Raw genomic sequence first — 18,654 nt, 5'->3', positions numbered from 1 at the left:
CAATATGGGGCTTTTTTTGGACCAAACAGTTGCCAAAGATTTAGGGAAAAACATGCTGGTTAGAGTACAGCAAAATAGGTGCCTCCATAATCTCTCTATCAAGACCTTCAAAATATTGTAAATACTTTACAATAAAAAAATATTTTTACGGAAAATAAAATATTGTAAATATCCTTAATGATAAACCACAGAGAGGTGTTTGGAAAAATGATAACAGCTATAGGAATATTATACAGACATTTATGATTATTTTTTGCAGAATTTTAAAAACAAAGCAAATTCTCACAATATAAAATTAACTGAAAGGAAATTCAGAATATATGAAATTTGGGAACAAACTGTGATTCAGGTTGCATTAAATTATGTACACTCATAAGAAAAGACTGAAAAGAAATACGTCACTATTGCAATAGCGGTTGTGTCTGGAGTATGGGTAATCTTTTCCTATCTTTTATATAGGTCTATGTTTTCCAGATATTCTACAATGATCTATACTGCTTTGGTATCCAAAGAGAAATAAAGGAAGCCAATAAAAACAGATATTCTTTCTAAAATATATTATCTATATCTGCACAGAATATTAAAATTTTATGTAATTATTTTGCCTGGTCACTTGATATTACCCTCATCTCTTTGTTGATTTCTTAGCCTGCTTGATTAAGAACGTGATGTGTTCCTATCTGTTTCCCTGCAGGAGTGTACTGATTATCCACTGTCATGACCAATCAGAGCTGCCAGGAACAGTTCATCTTGTTGGGTTTTCAGACAGACCCAGGCTAGAGCAGATCCTCTTTGTGTTTGTCCTCATCTTCTACCTTGTGACTTTAGTGGGCAACATTGTCATTATCTTGGTTTCCCGCTGGGACCCCTGCCTCCATATGCCCATGTACTTCTTCCTCACCAACTTGTCCTTCTTAGATCTCTGCTTTACCACCAGTTCCATCCCCCAGCTGCTTTTCAACTTAAGCAGCCCAGACAAGACCATCAGTTACACTGGTTGTGCCATCCAGCTCTTCATGTTCCTGGGACTGGGTGGCACAGAATGTGTTCTCTTGGCAGTCATGGCTTATGACCGCTTCGCTGCAATCTGCAAGCCCCTCCACTATTCAGTCATTATGCACTCTCAGCTCTGTGGGAAACTGGTGTCTGTGGCCTGGGGAGTTGGGCTTCTCAACTACCTGGTTAAGTCTCCAGTGACTATGAAGCTGCCACGATGTGGGAGATGTAGGGTGAAACATTTTCTGTGTGAGATGCCAGCTCTGATAAAAATTGCCTGTGTGGACACAGTGGCTGTGGAGAGCACCATTTTCATCTTATCAGTAATAATTGTCCTAGTGCCCCTGTCGCTTATCCTCATCTCTTACGGCTATATTGCCCTAGCGGTGCTGAGGATCAAGTCAGCAGCAGGAATAAGGAAGGCTTTCAACACATGTGGGTCCCATCTCACTGTAGTCTCCTTGTTTTATGGGAATATTATCTATATGTATATGCAACCAGGAAATAATTCGTCCCAGGACCAAGGGAAATTCCTTACTCTCTTCTACAACTTGGTGACCCCCATGTTGAACCCTGTAATCTACACGCTGAGAAACAAGGATGTAAAGGGTGCACTGAAGAGGCTTGTGTCAGGAAAGTAAGGCAACAGTGACTTTTCCTAAGGTTGCTTCTTTTACTTATTTAATAGAAATAAATAATTCTTAAAGTGAAAATTTAAAGTTACCTACCCAATAAGAACCTGCAGGGATGGAGTTTGGGAATATGTACTATGAAGCCCCAAATATGATGCTGATAATTAGCTGAATTATAGGTAAATTTTAATTTGCGTAATATCTTATGTCTGACACTTTGAATCATCTTTTCTCCTCCTTTCTAAGTTGGCCACATCTAACTGAAATCCAACAAAACCATGAATGAATGCTTCAGTACTGTGGATTGACTGGCAGAAATTATGCCCAAATAAAATAATATGATAATCTTTCTTATTGATATTTTGTGTAATTGTCATTTTTATTATGGAATTGAGCCAGTGGAGTGCCAAAATACTTAAAATACATTCATCCTCTGATATCTTTAAATTTCATTACCTGGAGAAAATAGATCATTAGCCTATACGTGATATCATTTAAATTATTTGAGCTCAACATTGTTTCTCTGATCAGCTGCATTAAAATTATCAGGAGTTTTTTGTTTGTTTTAAATATAGATTCTCAAGTTCCAACCACCAAAGTTCTGACGTTTAGTAAATCTGGAAATATATGTGTTGAAAAAACTCCTCATGTAGTTCTAACATGGATTTAAGTTTCAAAATAAATGATCCATTCCAAATCCTTTCATTCGACAGATTAAGAAACTGAGGCATGGTAAGATGTAGTTATCATTAAACAGACCATAAATAGTAGAGCTAAGATTTTAACGCAAGTGTCTGAATGTATCAGGATGAGTATAAATGCTTTCAGTTTTTCAATACAAATTTTATTTAAGGGGCTGTTAAAAGTGACAATAATAAAAACAAGTGGAAGCTGTGTGTGTGCAAGTATGCACGCATTCACATTTATACACACACCAGCATTATGGTCGTTGTGCAAAGTTACAAGTGATGAATTTTCATTTAGAAATAAATTCAAGAGTGTCTTCTCGGTGTGATTCATCTTAAGAACAAATGTCTTATCCTGGCAAGCCCTTTAAATAGTTATTTTTTCAATTAAAATTTTAAAGTAGATATTGCTAGACATAACTTTGACACAAGGCATGATAAAAGTTAACTATATAATTTTATTATATTGTTTTCCTTTTATTGGAGATGTTTATTTGCATCTATTTTCTTAAACAGCATATTAAGCCTCTTTTATGCGCTAGATATCACATTAAGTAGTATACTTTGGTATTCAATGCAAAAAAGTAGTAAAGGTCATTTAAAAGAATGAAAGAGGAGAGTTTTCCTGGAGTGAACTAGATAAGGACACTTTATTTTTCAGTTCAGAAGGTGTTTCTATCATTGGAGTGCTTCACTTTCCTCTCTACAATCACTCACATCATAGTGACAGTTCACAGTGCTTCAGTTTTTCCTCTTATGCCAATAACCCACAAATCTGAATTCCACACTAAAAACTGATTTCAAACACCAGGCATTATATTTCCGACTATTTTTTGGCCAAAATCATCCGTGTGATGGACAAATTTAACTTTTATAGATCAAACTCATCTTTTATAAAGCAAAATATTCTTTCTCTTGATTCATCTTTTTCTCCAATGGAAGAAATGTTTACAAAGATTGAAAACATTAGAAATATCTTTGGCTTCTATCTCTATCTTCATCTGAAATCCTCTGCAACCCGAACCATTAGGCCCTAGCATATAGTAAATACTCAATAAATATTTCCTGATTGAGTGAATAAAAAATAGTTTCTTATCCTATATTTTTCTTATGAAAATTATCATATAATGTGCAAATATAAGGCATTTGTCTCTTTCTATAAATCTTTGTATATCTACATGGCCCACAAAGGTGGGGGAATTCTGAAAAGAAGCCATCACACAAAGCTGGGGCTCCAAAAGGCTATAACCTTGAGGTAAGGGTACATGGGAAATACACCTGTCAGGCAGAACACAGAAAAGAAAGTTGCCCCTCTTGACTGGAGAATGGAGCGGCTGGTGGGTGGGAAGGAGGCTTTGTCCTGAAAACATATAACTTCAAGTCTGCCAACACGTGTATTTGTAACCAAAATACACACTATATGGTCTGAGAAAACTAAAGTAGAGAATTTAATGTAAAGTTATCCCAGGTTGATAAGACAATCCCATAGGTAGCTTCTTGCTCCTTTGTAAGTGATCTGCTCTTTCTAGATACTTTTATAATTTTCCCTGTCTCTGATACTCTTAAATTTAACTACAATGTGTTTCAATGTGGGTTTTTCCTTGTCTCTCTCCTTTAAACAGAAATTTTCACTTTTTGTCTAAATTCCAAAAATTTATCTCCATTACGTTTTCAGGTATTTCCTCCTCTCTATATTTATTTTCTCTCATTCTTGGAGTCCTATTCTCTAGTGTTAACATTTTAACTTCTGTTCATCAGCTCTCTCCAATTTACTGTTCTTTTTTCTTTTCCTTGGTCTATTCTTCTTTCATGAATGAGACTTCTTCATTCTTCTCTTCCAGTTCACTAATTCCTCGTGCAGATGTAGTCATTGTACGTGTTATCTATTTTGGTATTTATTAAAACATATATTTTATATCATTTTACCTCGGTTCCATTTTTAATTTTTCTTTTGCTTGTTTAATATTGATAATACCTTTCCTTATTTCTTTTAACTGACTTACCTTAGCTCATTTTATATTTTTCCATGTTTTGTTGGAATTTTTAATCTAGTACTTCTTTTTTTATTGAAACAGCTGTTCTCTTTAAGTGACCTGTGATTTTTTGCCTATGCTCATTTCCCTCTGAGTATTGACTCCTCTTTGAGACATTGTGTATAATGGAAGACATGACCCTATTGTGTCTCACCTAGAGCAACCTCTCAAGGTGGGGATGGTATGAACCCTATAGTGGAGTAAGAGAGTTGAGGAAATAACTGCCTGAGGTTGTTAGTCATAACCCTTGCCCTTTCTTCCCTGCCCCTTACAAACATAGGGGTTCTGTGCTGCTCTGATTTTATTCCTGAGGACACTTGCACCAGAATTATGTCTTGCTGAAGTTATAGGGCAAACACTGCACCCCTTAAGACAACAGCAGGGGAGAAGCTAGAGCAGAACCCTCACACTCTCTTTCCTATTTTAACCATTATAATTGTGCTGGGAAGTCTTCTACCCCAGGCCAACCCACCATCCTATATATATACCAATACCTCTAAATTTCTTACAGTTTTTTCTATTTACCTTCTCTAGTTTTTTCAGTATTTATCTTAGAGAAGAGAGTCAGCATTCATCATAGCTCAGCATCTTGTTTAGGAGCAGACTCTGTTTTTTTGTTCCTTTATTTCTTGCTCATATTTTCAGAACTCTCTGGTGACTATTAAACCATATTAGTCATGTATTTTTATATTCTATGTCTAAAAATTCAGAAATCCAAGTCTGTCTGAATCTGCTCTCCTTTGTTTCTCCCTTGCTCTTACGCATGGAACCTTATTTCCTTGTGTGTTGACATGATTTTGGACTGTGAATTGCTCATTCCCTTGAAACTTTACCTGTGGGATTCTTTGAAGCCTGACATACAGTTGTGTTCCTCCAGACAGGGTTTGCATCTGTTTGTTTAAGTCACTTAGATACAATAGAATTATTTCAAAGAAACACTGAATGCAAAAGGACAATGGAGTATTATTTTCAAAAAAATCTAAGGAAAAACTTCAAACCTAGATTTTTTTCTGTCCATTCAAATGGCCAGTTAAAGATAAGTACATGAGGGCCGGCCCCGTGGCTTAGCAGTTAAGTGCGCGCGCTCCGCTCCTGGCGGCCCAGGTTCGGATCCCGGGCGCGCACCGACGCACTGCTTCTCCGGCCATGCTGAGGCCGCGTCCCACATGCAGCAGCTAGAAGGATGTGCAGCTATGACATACAACTATCTACTGGGGCTTTGGAGGGAAAAGAATAAATAAATAAACATTTAAAAAAAAAGATAAGTACATGATAAAACTTCTCGATACATAAAGCTGCAGAAGTTAGCCATGCAAATACCTATGTTAAAAAAGTTTGAGATAAATAGTTGAGTAAGAGAAGAATAATATATAGGGCATACAGCAAGAAATATATAGAGTAAAACAGATCAAATACCTCGGTAAAGTTTATTGTATTTTAACAAATAGTTAAGACCAGGGAAATATATAAAATATTTCCATAATAGCACAGAATTTTTTTAACTATATAACATCAAACTTTTGAAGCTAGGATCGAGGAGTCCGAGGGATGTGAAAGTGTGTTAAATTCTTTACTTGTTAGGGGAAAAGAAGGTATTGACATCAATTTTTAAAAGCAAGAAAGGACCAAAAAAAACCTATGGAAATTAGAACAAATGGAAATAAGAAGTTATGATTGACTCAATATCTTAATAGTTATAGTATCTCTAAATGAGCTAAACACTCCCTTCTTCTAATTTAAAAAACAAAGATTGACTAATTGGATGGGGAAAAAAACCCCATCAAACTGTATACTGTTTACAAGAGACACACCAATACATGGGGACATGAAAAAGATAAGAGTAAAAAATGAAAAAATATTCCAGACTGGTGTTGTTATGTTAATATCTAATAAATAGACTTTAAGACAAAAAGTATTACTAGATATGGAGAGATTTACAAAGTAATGATAAAAGTTCAAAGGTTCAATTCATTATGAATTTCAAATATAAATGCCCCTAATAAAATAGCCTCAAAATATATGAAACAAAAATAGATAGAAATAAAGGGAGAAAAAACTAAATCCACCACCATAATATAATATTTCAACACTACTTTAGATTGTTGGTGAAAAATGCAAAATAATAAAAAGCAAGGATAGGGCCAGCTGGTTGCATAGTGGTTAATTTCGCGTGCTCCCCTTAGGCGCGTGGGGTGCACAGGCCCGGATTCCGGGCATAGACACACACACCGCTTATCAAGACATGCTGTGGCAGGCGTCCCAGATATAAAGTAAAGGAAGATGGGCACGGATATTAGCCCAGGGCCAATCTTCCTCAGCAGAAAGAGGTGGAGTGGCAAAGGATGTTAGCTCAGAGCTAATCTTTCTCACACACACAAAAAAAAGCAAGGATATAAAGGATCCTATAAACAAAATTGACAAGATTGATCTAAGGAAAAACTATAGATTCTGCGCCCCAAAATAGAAAAGACACATTTTTATCAGACACAGAAGGAACATTACACAAAGAAAGCCTCAAGTATGTTTTAAAGACAGTTGTCATTCAGTCCATGATCTCTGACAAAAACACGTTAGAAATTAATATCAAAATATACATAAAATAATCTTCTGTTTAGAAGTTTAAAGGCATAGTGTAAAAAATTCATAGATTATTATTCCATGAAATAATCAGAATATTCATGGATTAAAGGAGAAATCATAATAAAAATTTAAGACTGATAATAAAAACATTACACATCACAACTTTGTAAACATAGCAAAAGCAGTAATTCAAAGAAAGTTTATATCCTTGAATACTTACATTAGAAGAGAAGAAATCCTCAATGTTAATGACCTAAGTGTACATCTTAAGATGTTAGAAAAGGAACAATATAAGAAGAAGAAAGAAAGTAGAAATTGAAATTTAAAACATTACCACATACCTTGGAAAGATGACAGTGTCAGCAGAGTAGCATGAATTTTTTTCCTTTCTTCCTTTCTTGTTTCCTTCCTTCCTTCCTTCTTTCCTTTTTTTCTTTCTTTTCAGCTTTACTGAGGTATAATTGACATACAGTAACTGCACATACTTAAAGTGCATAATTTAATAAGTTTTGATATATGTATACACGTGTGTTTTCATAGATGCCCTTTATCAGGTTGAGGAAATTCATTTCTATTTTTAGTTTGCTGGGAGTTTTTATCAGAAGTGGATGTTGAATACTATTGAATGCTTTTTCTGCATTTATGGAGATGATCACATATTTTTTCTGTTTTAGTTTGTTAATATGATGAATTAAAATGTTAAACTAACTTTTCGTTCCTGGGATGAGCCCCACTTGGTTATGATGTCTTATCATTTTTATATATATAGTTGGATTCAATTTGCTGAAACTATGTTTTGAATTTTTGCATGTATGTTTATGGATGATATCAATCTGTAATTTTTTAAACCAATTGTATATACCTGTGTAAGCATCACTTAGAGCAAAATATAGAGTGTATACTTCACCCTAAAAAATTTCTTCATGTCTCCTCCCAGTCAAAATCCCCAAAGGAAATCACTGTTCTGCTTTCTGTCATCTTAAATTAGTCTTTTGATGATTCTAGAAGTTCACAAAATTAGAATCATATAGTATCCATTCAAATGACCTCTCACGCAACAGAAGGTTTCTGAGATTCATCCCTGTTGTTGCATGTATCAATAGATTTTTCATTTTTGTTGATAAACGGAACTACATTTTGTGAATTATCACATTTTTATCCATTTTTCTGTTATAGACGCATTGTTTCTGGTTTTGTGCTATAATGAACAAAACCACTGTGAGACTACTCTTGTACAAGTCTTTTTTTGTGGACATCTGATTTCATTTCTCTTAGGAAAATACCCAGGAGTATAAATACTCCATCATAAAGGATATATGTTTAACTTTATAAAAAAATAGCCCAAACGCTTTTCCAGAATATTTCTCTCTCTCCATATTCCACAAGCAACACATGAGGGTACCAGCGGCTCTGCAGCCTTACTAAAATTTGGTGTTATCAGAATTTCTGTTTTATAATTTAGCAATTATACTGATTTTAAAGTGGGAACTTGCAGTTTCAATTTGCATTTCCCTGAAAATTAAAATGCTGGGCACATTTTCATGTGTTTTTTGCCATGCATACATTTTATTTTGTGAAACGTCTGGTTTAAGCTTTGTGCCTACTCTTCACTAAATTGTTTGCTTTTTTTAAAATGATTTTTACACATTCTTTATATATTCTGGATACAAATCTTTTTTCATATATATATATTACAAATATTTTCTTCCAATCTGTGGTTGATCCATTACTTTTCTAAGTGTTGTCTTTTGAGGAGCAGAAATTTTTAATTTTGATAAAGTCCAATTTGTAATTTTTTTTATGGCTAGTGCCTCTAATGTCCTAAGAAATATTTCCCTAGGATAAAGTAGGGATATTCTTCTATATTTTTTTTTTCTGTATGCTTCATAGCTTTATCTTTTCTGTTTAAGATTTTGATCCATCTCTAATTAATTTTGGGGTCTGGTATGAGGTATGCGTCATGGTTCATTTTTAAATATGTTGTATTCAGATGTTCTAGTGCCATCTGTTAAAAAGTTCTTTTCCTCATTGAATTTTCTTCAAGTTTTTATCAAATTCAGTTGAGAACTGAATTGTCAATCGGTTGTGAAAATATTTCTGAACTCTTTATTTTGATTCTTTGATCTATTTGTCCATCGTTGTGACAATTCCATACTGTTGTGACAATGGTAGCTTTAAAATATGTCTTGAAGTAGCTAATTCAAGTCATCCACCTATATTTTTATTCTTTGCATTTTCATATAAATTTTACAATCTGTTTGCCAATTTCTACAAAAAGCTAGCTGAGATGTTGATTTGAACTACATTGGATCTATAGATCAATTTGGGAGGATTCCCATTATAACAATAGTGAGTCTTCTAACTCATGGGCACGGTATATCTCTCCTTTTATTTAGGTCTTAATTTCTCTTTGCAATGTTTTGTATTTTCAGGATAGAGGTCTTGAATATATTGTGATAAATTTATTCTAATTCTTTTGTTTTTGAGGCTACTGTAATTTGGATATAACTTCATCACCCACTTGTTTGTTGCTAGTGTATAGAAAGAAAATCTATTTTCATATCTTGACCTTGTATCCTACAACTTTGATAAATTCACTTTAAGTTCTAACATTTTGTGAATGTCTTAGGTTTTTCTACGTAAAATCACTTTGTCTCCAAATAATGAGTTTTTCTTCTTGCTTTCAAATTTTGTGCTTTTTTTTTCTTTTTCCACTTTATTGCACTGATTAATATCCAGTATAATGTTGACTAGAAGTGGTGAGAGTAGATTTATTTGCTTTATTCTCAATCTTAGGGGGAAGTCATTTACCATTTCACCATTAAGTATGATTTTAGTTCTAGGATTTTCATAGACGCCCTTTAACAGATTGAGGAAGTTTCCTTCTATTTCTAATTTCCTGAGATCTTTTATCACGAATGTTTTTTAATTCTACCAAATGTTTTTCCTCCATCTATTGAGATGATTACATATTTACCTTTTATTCCACCAATGTGGTGAGTTACATTAATTGAGTTTTGAATGTTAAACAACCTTACATTCTTGGGACAAAAATCACTATGTCATGATGCATTGTGCTTTTATATATTGATGATTTTTTTTTTGCTAACATTTTGTCAAGGAATTTTGCGTCTTTCTTCAGGCAGATTTGATTCTGAACTTTGTTTTCTTAGAAGATTCTGCTTCATTCTAAATATTAGTAATGTGTCCTTTCTCTCCTTTTTTGCTTAATTCGTCTTCCTAGGAATGTAATAGTCTTGCTAGGTTTTTATCAATTTGATTATTATTTTCAAAGAACCAGCTTTTGGTCTTCCTGATTTTCTGTGTTGATTGTGTTTTTTTATTTCTTTATTTCTACTCTTATATTTATTATGTCCTTTCTTCTACTTCTCCTGCATTTGGTTTGGGTTTTGGACTAGTTGGTATTTTTGATCAGGTAAGACAAGAGGACTGCTTGTATCCTTCAGATAGTTTTCCAATTTAAGTTGTAACTTCAGAACATTGATAAATATTTCTCCCTCATCTTTTTTCTGAGGTAAATTTCATGACTATTTGCCTACATCTATTTATGTATCTACCCCTTTATCACTATCTCCATGTAGTAATATATATCTATTTATTCTGACAAATCAAATACTTTCTATTTTCTAATAAGCAACTGCAATAATTCCTACTCATAAATATTATATTAAGATAAATCATTATTTGTGTGTGAAATTTTTAACTTTTAACAAAGTTAAAAGTTAACTTGTAACAAAGTTAAAAATTTTTGTTAACTTTTAACAAAGTTTCATGGGTACGTAAATCCTCATAAGTTAGGATTTTTCTCCCAAATTATACCTTACACAGGATGCTTCTAGGTTTTTTCTTACTTTTGTTTAAATATTTTTCCTTTGTCAACCTTAAAAATGAATTAACAAGGTCTTTAGCTAGTCAAAATGAGTTTATTCGGAAATAGCAGAGGAAGTGCAATTCAGGACAAGCAAACTATGGCGAACCATAGGTAAGTCTGAGGTGACAAAGGAAAGGTTTGCTTTTATTAGGTTTTAAGAGGGAATTGGCGAGGGCTGCAGAGGTTTTTGATCAGCTTCAAGAAGCAGTGGACAGCTTGTTGTTGCTGGGTCAGAAGGAAATCTTCTTTCTTACTGGTGGGATCTATAAACTGCTGGGAGTGGTACATACGTGAGAGTCCTCACTTCCCAGCTTCCCAATTCCACTTTGATTTAGGTTTCCTTTGTTCATTTTCTTTTCTTTTTTTTTTTCTTTTTTTTAGAGAGGAAGATTGGCTCTGAGCTAACACCTGTTGCCAATCCTCTTTTTGCTTGAGGAAGATTGGCCTTGAACTAACATTTGTGCCAATCTTCCTCTATTTTTTATATGGGGGTCACTGCCACAGCATAGCTTGATGAGTGGTGTAGGTCCAAGCCCAAGATCCAAACCTGCAAACCCCAGACCTTTGAAGTGGACTGTGCCAAACTTAAGCACTGTGCCCACTGGGCCGGCCCTTCTTTTGTTCATTATCATACTTTATCTACATGACCCAGTTTGTTTCTCTTCTCATTGTTTGTCTCATAAAAAACAAATTCTTTCTATATGATATTCACTTCTTCAACTTGAGAAATTAATTTTTATTTAATGACTTGAATATGTACAAAACTATCACTCTCAGGCTGAATTCTGAAGTGCTTTATAAAATTAAAACTGAATTAATAAATTCAGTAAAGTTACAGAATATAAAACCAACATACAGAAATCAGTTTCTTTCTGTACACTAACAATGAGATATCTGAAAAAAAATAAGTAAATAATCTTATTTACAATACCATCAAAAACAATAAAATACTTATGAATGAATTTAACTAAGGAAGTGAAAGATCTATAACTGAAAACTACAAGACTTTGATGAAAGAAATGGAAAAAGACACAAAAGAACAATATCATGTGTTCATGGATTGGAAAATTAATATTGTTACAATGTCCACATTACCCAAAGCCATCTATAGATTCAATGTAATCCCTATCAAATTCCAATGGCACTTTTCACAGAAATAGAGCAAACAATCCAAATATTTGTAAGGAACCACAAAAGACACTGATTGCCAAAAGAGTCCTGAGAAAGAAGAACAAAGAACATCACACTTCCTGATTTCAAACTATACTATAAAGCTTTAGTAATAAAACAGTATAGTTCTGGCAAAAAAACAGGTACATAGACCAATGAAACAGAATCAAGAGGGCAGAAATATATACAGTGAACTAATATTTGACAAGTGAACCAAGAATATTCAATGGAAATACTTTCTTCAATAAATGGTGTCAGGAAAACTGGATAATCACATACAGAAGAAAGAAATTAGACCCCTATAACTCAAAATGGATTAAAAACTTAAACATAAGTTTTTATATACTTACAAAACATTGTGTATACATATACAAGTATGTATGTGTATTTGTATGTATCACCAAGCCAATCTTTCATTATGGATATCATATACTATTCTTTCTCTCATAGTCACTTTTCGCATCAAACATACAGAAATATTAAGTACAAAGTGAAGTTACTTTCTTTTTTTTTTTTTACCTTTGTAACATTTATTGAAATTCAATGAGTTAACATATTTAAAGCTGTTAGAACAGTGCCTGGCACATAGCAATTACTATGACAGAGTTAGATATTATTATTTTCATAACGCTTTCCTCCTTCAATCCATTAAGAGATGTTACATTTATTAATGCACTAATTTTGCTTATTCGCCTAACTTGCACAGATGAATTTCTCTTATTGACTTATTCAGAGTTTAAAAATTCTTTTGGAGCCAACCTGGTCATTTATATTTTCTCAGAATTTCACCCATATTTTCTTTTTTTTTTTTTTTCTTTTAAAATGTCTTCATTTTAGACTTATTAAGTTGCCGAGGTTTCCAATGACATTTATTTTTCTAGTATGACAGAGTGGGTGCTTTCTTTTGATGCCCTTCTGAGTTCCAATTTCTACCCTGAACACTTGTTCCCGTTTAATGCCATCAGGAATTACAAGAATAATGGAATTTCCTGTCTTTTGGGGAGTTGAAGACCCAAAAGGAAAAAGCTCTGTTCTCTTACGTGCGTTAAAAATATTCTCTATCACTGATAAAAGAATGGTGACATTTATATTGAATAAAATTATAAATTTATTAGACAACAGAAGGCTCTTTTGTATAATTCCTACATATGTCAGGTGCTATTCAAGTTTCCTACATATGTCAGGTGCTATTTTGTTTGTTACTGTTATAACCAAGATCTTCTAACATATTATACTTTCCAACAGATTATCCAGTGTATGTGCTAAAATTGTTGATTTTTGGGTAATAATTTGGTAATTCAAAAGGTTGTTAAAATATTGTTTTGGAAAAAACATTTATGGCTTTTATTTTTAAAGTACATAATCATATTTGGTACAACATTAATTACTAATTTGTTACAAATTATTTGTTTTCTAATATTTATAGCTCTTATTTTTTATTCTTCTCTAACTTCATTGGCCAAGAAGGTCAATTAATGCAGACAGTAATAACAACATTTTTATGTTCCTAACATTTATGTTTGTTTTCTAGCAAGAATAATGTGTTTACTTTTTAAATTGATTTTGTAAACAAGGGAATGTTCCTATATATGGGACTATTAAGTATGTGCTTGTTTATAATGAATGTACATTTTTTCTATTTAAGTAAGCAGGGAATCAATTAATCAACTAACCTCACAATAAGTAGTTACTATGCCAAAACAGTAAGTACTGATTGATAATGTCAAATAGGAAAACAAGAAGAAAAGAGGCCCAACAACATATATATCCAAGGAGTCACATCAAGTGACTAAATAAACTTGAGCTTTAACAGTTCCAAGGTAGTAAACTAAACAATTTGTCCTAAAGAAGAGCAATAATTGCTCAGATTTGATTTCTTATTTCTTGAGAGGAGCCCTCTATGTGTACCTACTAACTATAATGAAGCATTAATAAAGCAGATATAAGTTTTCCATAGTTCTAACAGACCAGAGGAATATATAAAAATGACAGGTCAATGGTATATAATATTGACAAAGAAAGTGAAATTATAAAATAATTTAGATAGATGTTCTAGATTTAAAGAGGTAAAATTCTAAGTGAAAGAAACAGATTTAAAAGTCTTATTTATATAACAAGTAAATGTAACTGTAGAGGGCACTCATAGTCTTATTAGTATCTTGGCTTTAAAAGACATACTAGATCCATTTCCTGAACAGAATCAATCCCAATTTATTTTTAACTAATATATTCTGGTATTTTTCTTTATTAATTTATTAATAAATTCTTTATTTATATATTGTTGTTCTTTATTTTTTCTTTTATTTCTTTGGGTTCCTTTTAATTATATGTTAAGATGGGTGCTTATATGACTTATTTTAATTCTTTCTTGTTTAGTAATAAAAATGATTTGGCTTCTTCTGGGAGCATAAAACAGGACGTTAACAACCCTACCTGGAAGAAGAAGACACACTTCATAGAGTATGAAATACTCACTAAACTATGCTGGTTGAAAAGACATCTGCTATATAAGGATGTTCAAAGTGGAAGGAGCAGCACAGGAAAGAGCTGATCTGTGAAACTAGAAAAACAGAGAAATACCACAACAAGAAGGACCTTGACTACAATGCCTAAGAGTTTAACTTTATTCTGAAGAAAATGGTGCACTGCCAAAGAAGTTTAAGCATAAAAAGAAATCATCATTTTTACCTATAAAGAAGATCCCTCACATGTACATTCATAATCTCACCTCTTAAAACAATATCCACTTGTGGAGGATGTACACATACCTTCAACATATGCAGAGAGAGTAAGATAATTTGTGTAGTTTTCTCTCAATCCCCCACAATTAGAGTTTACCTGGAAACTATATTCAGATTTCCAGAATCCCAGCTCATTATTTTAATATTGATTAATCATAAAGATTTTGAGAACCTAGAATACATAGGACATGGAATGAAGCACTGGGGATAGAAAGATGAAGAAGAAGTAGATCATGTCCTGGAGGAGTTCACATTCTAGTGTGGAATATAGGCAGTCAAGAATCAATGTCATGGTCATTGATTAAAAATAATAGTAATAATGTAGGATATGTTACAGGACCTCAAAATAGAGAGCAAGTGGGGATTTTGTGGTTTTCATAAAGACTATGATTCCTTGCCCACTCTCATCATTTCTTTCGACAGAGTACTAGAAGTCCTAGCCAGAGCAATTAGGCAAGAAAAAAAAAAAAAGGCATCCACATCAGAGAGGAACAAGTAAAATTGTCATTATTTGCAGATGACATGACATGATATATAGAAAATCCTAAAGACTCCACCAAAAAATTATTAGAACTTATAAATGACTTCAGTAATGTTGCAGGATATGACATGGGTATACAAAAATCAGTTGCATCTATACACCAAAAAAAAAAAAAATCAGAAAGAGAAATTAAGAAAACAGTCCCATTTACACTAGCATCAAAACCAATAACATACTTAGAAATAAATTTAATCAAGGAGACAAAACATCTATACACAGACAACTATGACTTTGATTAAAAAAAATTGAATAATTCTGCTGGGGATTGCTGGAAAATAGTGTCATAGGAAGACTCTGAACTCACCTCCTCCCATGTAAACAACAAATTTACAACTACCCTTAGAACAATTACCCCTGAGAGAGAACTGGAAATTGGATAAAAAGAACTCCCACAACAAGGGATAGTACTGACTGAGGTGGGAGAGGCAGAAATAACTTTCTGGAGAGGAAGAAAACATAATTCTAGCTTCAGTGCTTCATGGCTGTGAGCAATATTAAGCCATTTAGGGGATCTGCCCCAACTTCCAACGTCTGAAACAAGTGCCACCTCACTTGGGGCTGGCCCCATCCATCTGCACCACTGAGAGAAGTGACAATGATCTTGCAAGCTAGAGGCCTCCAGCAATTGTGAGCCTCTCAGCCTAGCAACCAGCCACGCTGAGGGCCTATCCACTTAACAGAAAAAGAGCAGCAGGAATGTGCTATTAGACCTTGCAGAAAACTGTGCTGGGGCTTCCCCTGTCCAATAAAATAACTGAAGGCACTGTAGCAGCCACTCACAGCTGAGCCTTACAACCAGATGGCCAGGTGGACACAGCCTCCCTGTGCATCTGCAATAAGAGAAACACTGCCACAACAGAAGGACACACATAGCCCACACAGGGGACACTCCTGGAACATTTGGGACTGGTGACAATAAAGAAGCACATTGCTGGGCCTCATAAGGCATTTCTTACCTAAAGCCACTTCTCCAAGTTCAGGAGACATAGCTGACCTACCAAAACATAGATAGAAGCACAGAGAAAAAGGCAAAATGAGGAGACAAAATATGTTCCAAATAAGGGAAAGACAAACCCTCAGAAATGGAACTGAACAAAAAGAGATAAACAATCTACCTAATAAAGAGTACAAACTAATAGTTATAAGGATGCTCACTGATCTTGGGAGAAGAATAGATGAATACAGTGATAACTTCAACATATAATTGGAACATATTAAAAAGAACCAATCAGAACTGAAGAATACAGATCAAGAAGTCAAGATGGCAGCATAGGCAGACTCTGAACTCACTTCCTCCCGAGAACACAGCCAATTTACAACTACTCGTGGAAAAATTACACCTGAGAGAGAACTGAAAACTGGATAAGAGGAACTCCTGCAACAAACGACAATCTTAATTGAGGTGAAAGAGGCAGAAACTCCCTTCTGGAGAGAAAAAACACCGCCTTCACAAGCTAGAGCACCTCATAGCTGCCCAGGAGCAGCCCAAAGGTACCAGCCTCTCTGGAGGAGCGGGGCCCTGAGCCAGGGAACACTCCTGCTGTAGGCATTTTGTGGACCCAGTACAACTGAGATGAGTGGCATAATATCTGACTTTGCCTGCTACTAAAACATCGGGGAGTACCCCCAGAAAAGCTGCAGCACAAAGAAATTAAACTGGCTCTTAAAGGACCCACATGCAAACTCACCCGTTTCAGAAAACAACATAAAATCACCAGAAAGAAAGGTGCACAGTGCTTTCATGAAAAGAGACTCACCTGATAGGCTCTGAGTGCATTGCAGTGAGAGGTGAGACCTCTCCAGGGACTGGGACATTGGCAGCGACCATTGTTGTGGCCTGGTGTGGTCATGTTGACACAGACACCATTGGAGTTCTCCCTGGGGCCTGCTAGTCCAGGGTCTGCCCCACCCACTAGAGGACCAATTTAATCCAGCTCAGCCAGGGCAGGCAGCCCACCATAGGGACTGGCCTTACCCAACAATAAGCCCTCAAGCAACTTGTGGGCCTACATAGATTGGTGACTGGATTCTCTGCAGCCTGGCAACTGAGGTCACTTCAGTAGGGCAGGGCGTGCACAAGGAGTGGGTGGAGAGTGTGGGGTGGTGGTAGAGTATGTGGGGCTCCTGCCGTGGAGAGACTAGGTCCACATCAGGAGGTTGGGGCACTAACAAGGGGCAGGACTATGTGTGTGGACCTGTGGGTGGCGGGGCTTGTCAGCTGCAGAAGACTTGTGCTTCTCAAAGACCCACATAGGCAGTTTGTCCCACCTTCCAAAGCCTGACACAATTGGGTGCTCCTGTGCCTGAGGCCAGCCCCACCCAGCTGCAATCCTCAGAGAGCAGACAAGAGACCTAACGGCTGGAGGCTTATAGCAATTGTAAGCCCCTGAGCCTAACAACCTGCCACGCTGGGGTCCTACTCACTTAAAAGAAATACTGCAACACAAATGTGGTATTAAAACTTGCAGCCAACTGTGCTGGGGCTTCCCACACTCGGTAAGGATACTGAAGGGCCGACAACAACTACAAGCAGCTGAGCATTACAACAGCTGGCCAGCAGCACAACTGAGCCTCCCTGGGTGCCTATAGGGAGAGCAAACAAGCCACAACAGAAGGACACACGTAGCCACATAGGGGTCACTCTTGGAACATTGAGAACTGAGGGAAGCACACTGCAGGCCTCCTAAAGCATCACTTACATAAGCTCACCTATCCAAGTGCAGGAGATGTAGCTGACCTACCTAATACATAGACACAAGCACAGGGAACGAGGCAAAATGAGGAGGCAAAGGAATACATTCCAAGTAAGAGAACAGGACAAAACCCCAGAAAAGGAACTAAGTGAAACAGAAATGAGCAACCTACCCAACAGGGAGTTCAAAAAAAAGAGTGTTAAGGATCTTCACTGATTTGGGGAGAATAGAAGAACTCAGTGAGAATGTCAACAAAGAAATGGAAGATATAAAAAAGAACCAATCAGAAATGAAAAAAACAATACTGGAAATGAAAAATTCACTAGAGGGACTCAAAAGCAGAGCAGAGGATACAGAAGAATGGATCTGCGAGCTGGATGAGAGCCTGGAAGAAACTACTGAAGCTGAACAGGTAAAAGAAAAAAGAATTAAAAAGAGTGAGGACAGTCTAAGGTCCTCTGGGACAACATCAAATGCACTAACATTCATGTTATAGGTGTCCCGGAAGGAGAAGAGCAAGACAAAGGGGCAGAGAATCTATTTGATGAAATAATAGATGAAAACTTCCCTAACTTAAGGAAGGAAACAGACATCCAGGTACAGGAAGAACAGAGAGCACCAAACAAGATAAACTCAAAGAGGCCCACACCAAGACACATCATAATCAAAATGTCCAGAATTAAAGATAAA

General features: G+C 35.3%; 1 protein-coding gene across 1 annotated transcript; it reads left to right on the top strand.

The window, feature by feature from the left end:
* The first annotated feature begins 655 nt into the window (after positions 1–655).
* Positions 656–1,637, top strand: LOC131413489 (olfactory receptor 2W3-like). Its single transcript, XM_058554017.1, is given in 2 exon segments — positions 656–751; positions 754–1,637. Coding segments are annotated over 2 exon segments (918 nt in total). The 5' UTR covers positions 656–717.
* Positions 1,638–18,654: the final 17,017 nt, after the last annotated feature.

Source organism: Diceros bicornis, chromosome 14 (genome assembly GCF_020826845.1).
Source record: "Diceros bicornis minor isolate mBicDic1 chromosome 14, mDicBic1.mat.cur, whole genome shotgun sequence".
NCBI classification, from domain to species: Eukaryota; Metazoa; Chordata; class Mammalia; order Perissodactyla; family Rhinocerotidae; genus Diceros; species Diceros bicornis.
The sequence above is the reverse complement of the archived record's forward strand: the minus strand, read 5'-3'. Positions and strand labels throughout refer to the sequence as shown.